The sequence below is a fragment of the Pollachius pollachius genome (assembly GCF_949987615.1).
Source record: "Pollachius pollachius genome assembly, chromosome: 11".
Lineage (NCBI taxonomy): Eukaryota > Metazoa > Chordata > Actinopteri > Gadiformes > Gadidae > Pollachius > Pollachius pollachius.
The window spans coordinates 7,814,707-7,825,349 of NC_136944.1; the positions used below are offsets into that span (position 1 = coordinate 7,814,707).

The following is a 10,643-nucleotide window of genomic DNA, read 5'->3' on the forward strand; positions in this document are numbered from 1 at the left end:
CCGCCCCCTTGGACGTGTGACCTCATCAGAGCTCGTCGTGTCTCTTGGTGAGGTCCTCTCCGTAGTTAGTCGCCTGGCTCCCCACAAACATGTTCCAATTGACCAGAATCTCCTCCTTGCTCATCTTCTCGTCCTGCGCGTGAGCATGGAGCATTCACCATCAACCCATGATTGGGGGGGGTATATATACATAGATATAAAGAGACACAGAGAGACAGCAAGCCAAAGTTAAAAAATAAAAGAACAAACAAATGAAATGAAAAGGTAATGAAGTGATAAAAGAGAGATGGTGTAAGACGAAAAAGAGGGGGAGGAGGAGAGAGAGAGAGAAGGCTTGTTAGAATTAACAGTTCATTACACCCAATTATTCCCATTATGCTGATTATCTGCGTAACGCTGGTGACAGTGATTGCATGAGCGTGTGATGTGAGCCGTGAGTGTTGGGCTCCCCCCACTCCGGCCCTCATCATCCGCCCCGAGCGAGAGAACGCTACCAGGCCTCTGCTGTTGTCCTCGCGTCGGGACGAGAACACCCAAGCATTGTGTTCGCCCGTCACCTGAACGAGTGCAGCGTCTTGGGTAAGATAGACCGTGCACTACAGAATACTTTAGCCCATCCCCTTGCATTGCTTTTTCCATCCGCACTAGACATGAGGTGGACAATGCGTCCCACGTTTTATTGCGGGGAGAGCCTACTGGATGTTACTCTGGGTTTTTGACTCGGACATAAGAATGATCCCAGAATAACTGGCATGGTTTTGGGGTTTTGAATAAGGCTAGATTGTGTTTGTGGGATGTCATTCGGGACATTTTAATACTGTAGGGTGGGATGAGATTAGAATTGATCCCAAATATGGCTTGGAGTTGGGCTGGGTTGCAGTTGTTATATAATGGAGGAACACTTCCAGTGGAATTTTACTATTGATGCATTTTAAACCTACCAAATATGAAACATTGTAATTGTGTTGAAAACACACTACTTCTTTGCTCCAATTAAAAAATAAATGCATTTGGGCAAATTTGATTGGACGTTGATAATAAACTTATTTGTTTTTAAACAAAGTCCAACTTTGAAGTCAAATGAGATGAGGCCCACGGAGCTGATCATCAGGAATCCATCTCAACTGTTTTTCCAAATAGGGTCGTGTATAGTCTTGATTCTGCTTTGAGTTGCCTTTGCCCCTTTCTCTGTCGTGCTTATCGCCCATTTGTAGTTTAATTTATTCATTTGGAGGCTTCCAGTTTCCCTTCTAGGGATTAATGAGGTGGATCTTATCTGATCTTGCCCACCGTACATCAGGCCTGGGGAGGAGAGGAGGGCAGGGAAACCTACCTTGTTGGTGTCCGTCTCATGGATTAAGTGTTTGGCCTCGTTGTCAGCATGATCCACCTCGGTGGGAAGCACCCACTGAGCCACCTCACTGGCCTCCAGGTAGCCGTTCTGGACAGAGACGGACAGACACACAGACAGACACAGACAAGCGTATGACAGAGAGAGTTGAGACAGAGAGAGAGAGACAAACAGAGGGAGAAGCAGAGAGAGTTAGACCGAGACAGACAGAGAGAGAGAGTGAGACCAGACACATTTTCCTAATTTTGCTTGGAAATGGATTGTTTTAAATTAATTTGTCATCTGTGCATGAGAGACCAAACGAGTAGAAGTCACTGAATTCCCATTAAATGTCTGAATTTATGGAATCCTTAACTGTAAAATACACACAAACACAGACACACAAGTTGTCAATAAATCGAAATAATACAATAAGACACTAGAATAGACTAGTATATATGAATAGTGAAAAACTGCTGGCATTAAAAAAGTGCAATAATACAAACAGCAGCAATTTTGTAGGATGATACGATGCTAATAAAATATTGATCAGTGTTACTAATGACCCTTTGGATGTAAAAGTTGTGTTCACCTTGTTCTCGTCTCTGAATTCGTGAAAGTGTTTCCTCTCAGTGAGGACCCACTCCGGCTCCTTCTCCCCGCTTTCCGGTGCGTACATGTCCCCTGAGAACAGCACAGATCCTGGCTCATTTCATGCTCAAAACCCTTTTCATACACGTTACGCTCATCACAAAATGAACGTCAAAACGGATGGACTGCTCCAAGACGCAGTCCACACAAGTTGTTGTTGTTGTTGTTGTTGTTGTTGTTGGTGAGCAATTGCAATACTATGTTGCACCAGAGATGGTGCTGTTCTGGACGTTTGATTTTATTCTTAAGATCAACCACTGTTCCAGAAGAAAACTAAGATCAGAAACTGAATAGAAAAAGTCACTTGTTTGTTTAAAAAGCACAGAGAACATTTCTGTTTCACGTGTCTGATAGAAAAGAGAAAGAGACAGTTAGATCGATAGAGAGAATAGATCGCCTACCAATGTACTCATTGATGTCCACCTTTCCATCGCCGTTCTTGTCAATGTCATCCATCGTTTCCTAGGTGACAAAAGAGTAAACTATGAGATGATCTCACTTTGGGAAAATCATAAGGTTTGGTTTCAAAAATGTTTGTTAAATGTTGGCCGCAATTCTGGCCACATATCATAGTTGCATAACACAGATACAGTTTTACACACTGTTTCCACCCTATAAACGCCCCTAAGGGAACACGTGAACACAGGGCTCCAGAGGGGATAGGGTGGGGTAACGCTAGCCCACCTGCACCTAGGGCTGCTAGATTACGGAAAAATCCTAATTAATTTGGTCATATTGAAATCACGACTATTCAAACGCTGAAAAAATCGAATTGTTTAAACTCGATTGTATTCGTTTTCCGATCGTTTGACGCTAAAATCCAAATCGCGATCAACATTAGATTAGCCGCCCAGCCCTACCTGCACCACCAGGCCCCTCATGTGGTCGTACTCTTCAGGGTGCAGGAAGGCGGTGAACTCCTCGCGGGTGGCGATGCCGTCGTGGTCGCGGTCGGCCTCCTTGAAGCGCCGCTGGTCCCGGGTCAGCATGGCCTTGTAGGTGTCCTTCTCCTCCACGTCGTCGAACTCCTCGCCTGGTTCGGAGACCCGGGGGGGGGGGGGGGGGGGAGGCATTAGGCGAGTACAATCGGCGCTGTTACGACAGGCTTCCCGCATGCTTCATGGAAGCTAAACTGGGTTATATTGAATTATAGATCAGCAACAAGGATAGGATTTTGTTTAGTTCAGTGGCTTTTCACTTCCCGACTAAATCAACTTGAAATATTTAGCGAAGGATGTTGATATTATAAGGGAATAAAAAAGGACTTTAATAGGAATTTAACCCAAGACGCACGTGCCTAGCTACATTAGCAAGAGAGTATTAAGCGGATCTCAATGGAGTGAGTGATTATTGGTTGCTGCTCGGGGGGGTGTAAAGTGGTACTTTGTGGGTCAGATGTTTGTTTAGATGAACCAGCTGTCAATAACACTCGTCTGAAACTCTGCTAGCAGCGGTTTGCTCTAGGGTGGGCTTTGGTCTTCTCAAGTTATAACAACACAGGACACATCCTCTTTCGTGATCTCTCTCTCTCTCTCTCTCTCTCTCTCTCTCTCTCTCTCTCTCTCTCTCTCTCTCTCTCTCTCTCTCTCTCTCTCTCTCTCTCTCTCTCTCTCTCTCTCTCTCTCTCTCTCTCTCTCTCTCTCTCTCTCTCTCTCTCTCTCTCTCTCTCTCTCTCTCTCTCTCTCTCTCTCTCAGTCCAGGCCTCTAGCTCCTTCCTTCAATAAAAGCGGGGCTCCCCTTTTGTTTGACCCAGCCCCGGCCTCTTGCTTGTACCCTGGTAGTAGCCGTAGGTGGTGTTCTTGTACTCCTCCCAGCTGATCTTGTCATCTTGGTTCACGTCGTACTCCCTCCAGTGTTTGTTCACGTTCTCCTCGATGTACCTCCTCTGGCGGTGCTTGATCCAGTAGTGCAGCTCACTGTGGTTGACGTAGCCGTCCTTGTTGATGTCGATGCGGTCTATGATCTTCCTGTGGAGAGCATAAGGCAGAGAAGGGTCGAGAACAATTAGGTTTGCGATTTAAACGGTAAAATTGACTGCATTATGGAACGCTTTTTTTGTATCCAGTGGCCACTCAAAGCTATTTTCAATATTGCCTAACATTCACCCATTCATCCACACATTCACACCCTGAAGGCGGTTTCAGCCTGACAGCCAGCTCGCCAGGAGCAGTCAGGGTGAGGCGTCTCGCTCAGGGACACCTCTGCACTCAGCTAGGAGGAGCCGGGGATCGAACTAGCAACCTTGCGGTTACCAGCCAATTCTTTAAATAGGGTCATAGTTTCTCTGAACTCTGGCTTTGGCTTTGTAGAAAACCTTTGGCTGCGGTTCTGTCCGCTCCATTTCTATGTAGTGTTACTGTGGAACGAACCTGGGTTGAGTTAGCATGATTACATATACCGCCAGCTTGTGTTGGGATGAGGTTTTACTTAGCTTCTTGAAATCAAACATCACCAGTGTTAAACAAATGTTGGATGTCGGTCCAATATTAGGTCGGTTTAATGTTTGTCTAATGTTAGTGTTACTCTAATGGTAGTCTAATGTCTAGTGTGAGTATAATGTTAATGTTAGTCCAACGTTGGTCTGATGTTATTATGAGTTTAATGCAAGTCTAATGTTAATTACTAGTTAGCCTCATGTAGTCTAATGTGAGTCTAATATTATTGTTACTCTAATGTTGTTAGTTTCAGTCTAATGTTGGTCTACTGTTAGTGATAGTCTGATGTTTTTCTGATGTTTGTGTTAGTCTACTGTTGGTCTGATGTTGGGGTTAGTCTACTATTGGTCTGATGTTGGGGTTAGTCTACTGTTGGTCTGATGTTGGGGTTAGTCTACTGTTGGTCTGATGTTGGGGATAGTCTACTGTTGGTCTGATGTTGGGGTCAGTCTACTGTTGGTCTGATGTTGGGGTTAGTCTACTGTTGGTCTGATGTTGGGGTTAGTCTACTGTTGGTCTGATGTTGGGGTTAGTCTACTGTTGGTCTGATGTTGGGGTTAGTCTACTGTTAGTCTGATGTTGGGGTTAGTCTGCTGTTGGGGTTAGTCTACTGTTGGTCTGATGTTGGGGTTAGTCTACTGTTGGTCTGATGTTGGGGTTAGTCTACTGTTGGTCTGATGTTGGGGTTAGTCTACTGTTGGTCTGATGTTGGGGTTAGTCTACTGTTGGTCTGATGTTGGGGTTAGTCTACTGTTGGTCTGATGTTGGGGTTAGTCTACTGTTGGTCTGATGTTGGGGTTAGTCTACTGTTGGTCTGATGTTGGGGTTAGTCTACTGTTGGTCTGATGTTGGGGTTAGTGTACTGTTGGTCTGATGTTGGGGTCAGTCTACTGTTGGTCTGATGTTGGGGTCAGTCTACTGTTGGTCTGATGTTGGGGTCAGTCTACTGTTGGTCTGATGTTGGGGTCAGTCTACTGTTGGTCTGATGTTGGGGTCAGTCTACTGTTGGTCTGATGTTGGGGTTAGTCTAATGTTGGTCTGATGTTGGGGTCAGTCTGCTGTTGGTCTGATGTTGGGGTCAGTCTGCTGTTGGTCTGATGTTGGGGTCAGTCTGCTGTTGGTCTGATGTTGGGGTCAGTCTACTGTTGGTCTAATGTTGGGGTCAGTCTACTGTTGGTCTGATGTTGGGGTCAGTCTACTGTTGGTCTGATGTTGGGGTTAGTCTACTGTTGGTCTGATGTTGGGGTCAGTCTACTGTTGGTCTGATGTTGGGGTCAGTCTACTGTTGGTCTGATGTTGGGGTTAGTCTACTGTTGGTCTGATGTTGGGGTTAGTTTACTGTTGGTCTGATGTTGGGGTTAGTCTACTGTTAGTCTGACGTTGGGATCAGTCTACTGTTGGTCTGATGTTGGGGTTAGTCTACTGTTGGTCTGATGTTGGGGTCAGTCTACTGTTGGTCTGATGTTGGGGTTAGTCTACTGTTGGTCTGATGTTGAGGTTAGTTTACTGTTGGTCTGATGTTGGGGTTAGTCTACTGTTAGTCTGATGTTGGGGTTAGTGTACTGTGAACTTACGCCAGCCTTTCTTTGCTCTCCTCCGGGGTGAGCTGGTCAAACGTCTTGGCGTCCTCCTTGCCCAGGAAGGCCTCGTGGTCGTACTGGAAGTCGGTGGCGTCTTTGTGGGGATGGTCACTGAGGTCACCATGGCGATGGACGCGCTTCTCCTTCGTGGGAACGGCGAAGGACGTGCCCGCAAGGAGGAAGGATGACACAAGCAGCCGCAGCAACATCTTCACTGTCTGAATGATGGAGGGTTAGAGAGAGAGAAAGAGAGAGAGAGAGAGAGAGAGAGAGAGAGAGAGAGAGAGAGAGAGAAAATAGTACTGAGTCAAGAGAAAATTTTATAATGAAGCTAACATTTCCTTCAACTATAAGGTCATAAGTTATCATACACTGAGATTTGTAGTGCTAACAACGATAATAAAACATGCATTTCATGATAAAACATTTATTGACTGTTTAATGTAATAGGCAATGACTGACAAACATAATGCAATTGTCTGACTCAAAGGGCGATCAATGATCTGCACATCGGGCACGAACACAAGCGTTCTTGCACTATATCGGATAGTCTGAATAAAAGATACAGGCCTTGCAAGACGGTGGGAAGTGTTAGGCAAAATCCTCAATGCAAATCAACGTTTGATAATCAACAACTAGCATGAACAACTATCTAACAAGATGTTTAACCAACTCCAGGGAAAAAACACTCACCAGTTTGGAGCAACACCTCGTATGTTTTAGGGTGAGTACACGCTGGCAGTTGCCTTTGCCCCTTTAAAATATTCAATAAAGGGAGGCGGTGTCGTGATTTTTTAGGCAACCATACACACAAGGTTGAACGTGAAATGTATCCAATGAAAAGTTGCAAAGTTTGGTAAGTGTGTTGAAATGCGTTCCGATTGGCTGTAAGGCGCCACGTTGACACGGGGACGCGCGCTGCAGAAGCATCCATGGCCGGAGCGCGCTTGGAAATATGCTGTTTAAGGTTACGACTTGCAAGTTTTCATCATCATTTGGTTCTGTAGCCCGTATGACACCGTGGAGCTTCGTGTCCATACGAATAAACTGTACGCCATGCGTATACTATCTCGAAGATATATATATATATATATATATATATATATATATATATATATATATATATATATATATATATATATATATATATATATATATAAAAGAGTTTCTCGTAAAGGCTATTTTTCAATTATATCCGAATATTATATTGTAGAATCAAACTTTATTAGTGTTTGCCACTTTGGGACGAAATCATTATTCGCATGACTGAATAACACGCCCTGTAACATTATGTTGACGCTTTCCCCCCCAACACCACAACGCCCATATTATCAGGACACGGCGCCTGGGGGCAGGAGAGGATGCTTTATCGTTTCCTTTTTTTATTTTTTAGAAGGAACTAGAAAAGAAAATCGGGATGACGCTGATACAACCACACCAATACACGAACACCGCTGTAACTGTCGTAATTGTAATAATTAGTATAGGCTTAGCAATAAGATACGCATCTTTCTCCCTTTCTCTCTTTGTATATCGCATGTGTATCGCCTGCGGTTGACCAGCGGGGAGGCCCCTGATAACTGTAGGGCACAAAGTCGACTTGTGTCAATTAATCAGCACCAGGATAAAGCACTAGCATAATTGGCTTCAGGCCTTAAATAATAGGGCTTAATTTATGAATTGCCACATTTATGAATTGCCATGTAATTATTGTATAGGTCCGGCTAATCCCTTAATTCACCATGCAGGCATAATGTACCCCCTGCTGGTTGTTTGACTTTGTTGTTTTGCCTCCCCGTTGCTCTCGTTTTGAGGTTAGAAAAAGCCCTTGTCCGTGTTGTTAAAAGGATGAAAGTCTGTTTGAATTTTGGTAGGCTAAATGTAGATGAACAAAGTTTGTAGTAGGCCTACAAATAGTTGTTCCTAGCTAATCAATACACAAAGAGTAACCAGGCTATATGTGTATACTGTAGCCTTTAGTTCTGAGACGTAATCTGTATAGTTCTGAGTTTTAATCTGTGATTTGTCTTTTAGTATCACTTCCTTTCCGACACCATTGAATTGTTGTTGTAGGTTTACTACACGTCCTCTGCATAATTTCCTAAAAGTCCTTAAAGACATGGACCTCTAGAAATAATATATTAACTATTATATGTATACAATATTAATATCTGGGTTTGACCTAGTGCCCAGTTCAGTTGAACACTGAACCACAAAATAATAGGTATATGTTCAGGTTAGCAGTAGTATACACATCAGTGTTCGCCTGAGTTCTGCGTATGGATCAGTGTGGCCTGCTGTCCTGTCTGCTGTAGCGCCCTCCTCCACACTGACAGAAGCTGCTCATAGTACATCACATCCTCGAACCCAATGACAGCCTCTATTTTGGAAGGGTAGAAGAATTGAAATGTTTGTTATTTATGTTTATGTTTCATTTTTTGGTCATTATTCAGTAATTAATCATGAAATTTGTTGACATTTGTCATTATGGGGAAACACTGTTGTGTTTGACAGTGTTTCTCATGTGAAACGTTGCAAAGCAACATTTTCAATTCGCAGAGGTTAGGGTTTAGTTTGGTTGATTAAGGATTGTACAGTATGACAGCTCTCTGAGGTCCTCTCAATATGGCAGAGAAACGCCCCCAAAACATTCTGATGTCCTACAAAGGCTTGGATCTCTACCAACTCAAGGCACATGTCCTATTGTCTCAGGAAAATAATCACTTCTCATTTTGTCGTAAATCAAAAGAAACAAAACAATGATGGGTAGAACGTGGTGTTTATTTCATACTTAAACAGATGGATCATTGCACACCTTAAACACTCTAGAAGAGGAATTCATTTTTCGATTTAGCTTGTTGTGCTTTTGATGAATTGTCCCTAATGGCTTGTTATCAGTTTGCAATATAAAAGCAATAAAATCATCTTGGTACTCAATCTTTCTCAGCTTTCCAAGGCATTTAGGAATTGACAGACAGCAGCAATGGTATTCACACATGCACTTTTGCACCTATCAGGTTTGTGTATCTACTACACCCCAATGTGGTATATTGTTGACATCCAGAGAGCTCGCTACAGCACGCCCCGAGCTCTCCCATACAGGACACAGCAGCACTGACCCACAAAGGCCACAGACATTTCGAGGTTTTTGGCACAAGCAACTATACCTACAAGCCAATATGTGTCTTGTGTCTTACACTGAGTTAACAGACTTTTCTCTCCATGTTTGGAAACAAAGTTACAATGGAGGATTTTCTAGTAATATTATTTGTGCCTAGCAATCAGTCCTTCTCACTAATAACTACATTGATCTGCAGTAGCTCAGTAAACACTACGCGTCACAAATACATAAGCCTCCAGACAAGACAAACAAGTCCCGAATCCCCTTTATTGTACTAAGCAGCTCAACACTTTTTTCTCTTTTAGCCCTATGTGTCTCAACCTTTTCTCCACATCTTCATCCATCCCGACCCTCCCCCCTCCTCCCCCTCTCTCCCTCTCGTGCTCTCTCCCATTTTCAACCTCTGTGCTCTTTTTCTCTCTCTCCCCCCCCCCCTCTCTGCTCTTGCCTGGCCCTGCGGTGCTGTGTCTGCTTCCGTGGAGCGATCGAAGGTGACATGGGCAGCGAGTGAGGACGGGAGGGGGGGGGGGGCCCGCCCGCGCCACAGTGTAGCCTGCGGGCATACAACGGCAGAGAGGGAGGGAGGGGGGAGAGAGGGAGAGAGAGAGAGAGAGAGAGAGAGAAAGAGGGACAGACAAAGAATGGGAGGAAAGGGAAGAACAAGAAGGAATAAGGGGAAAGATTGAGAGTTGAGAGAGGGAGAGAGAGAGGGAGAGAGAGAGAGAGAGGGAAGGAGAGAGAGATGCGCTGGGCTAGGCTGTAATTCATAAGAAATGAATATTTCAGCGTTAATGTATCGGAGCTGGAACCCAGCCCCTCCCCACTCTCTTAACAAGGGGGTGGTTGTTTGTGTGTGTGTGTGTGTTGTGTGTGCGTGCGTGTGTGTGTGTGTGTGTGCATATGCAGAGTCGGTGGCCACTGAAGGTAGTAGTGACAGCGTGATTTTCAAATGTATGCATGCGTGTGTAGTAGACCACGCCATAGTCACCCCCTCCAACCACACAACAACCCAAATGCACACAACAACCCAAACGCACACACAAACACACTCCCATCGGCCACACATGTGCATTGTTTTTGTTTTAAAGATATGATGCTAATTTGTTCCGGCGTGGTTGCCATGGTGAACTCCCAACCCCCCAACCCGCGCACAGACACGCAAGTGCACACACACACACACACACACACACACACACACCCTCTGCACCCACTGGCGAGGGCAAGAGAGAGTGAGAGATAGAGAGCGGGAGACAGAGGGTGACAGAGAGGAAGTAACAAGAGTCTGAAAAAAGCTGCCCTGAAGCGGCCGTCATATCCAAGGAGCATGCACACTGCACGCTGCTGCATGGGAGAGCAAGCTCCCACAAACACACGCACACACACACGAGAGGGCACGTGCACACACACATAGAGAGGGCACGTGCACACACACACACACACACACACACCAGACGCACGCATGACCCTGCTCGCATGCAGACTCGCCGATTAAATGGCTGCCCTTTCGTTAATTTTTATTTTTAGAT

General features: G+C 44.8%; 1 protein-coding gene across 1 annotated transcript; it reads right to left on the reverse strand.

Moving 5' to 3' along the window:
* rcn3 (reticulocalbin 3, EF-hand calcium binding domain) lies at positions 1-6,759 on the reverse strand. Its single transcript, XM_079746925.1, has 8 exons — positions 6,690-6,759; positions 5,991-6,214; positions 3,755-3,948; positions 2,842-3,014; positions 2,383-2,443; positions 1,923-2,014; positions 1,334-1,441; positions 1-133 (listed from the first exon to the last, which is right to left on the reverse strand). The coding sequence occupies exons 2-8, from the start codon at positions 6,203-6,205 to the stop codon at positions 26-28; spliced, it is 951 nt and encodes a 316-aa protein (XP_079603051.1). The 5' UTR covers positions 6,206-6,214; positions 6,690-6,759; the 3' UTR covers positions 1-25.
* Between the last annotated feature and the right edge of the window lie 3,884 nt (positions 6,760-10,643).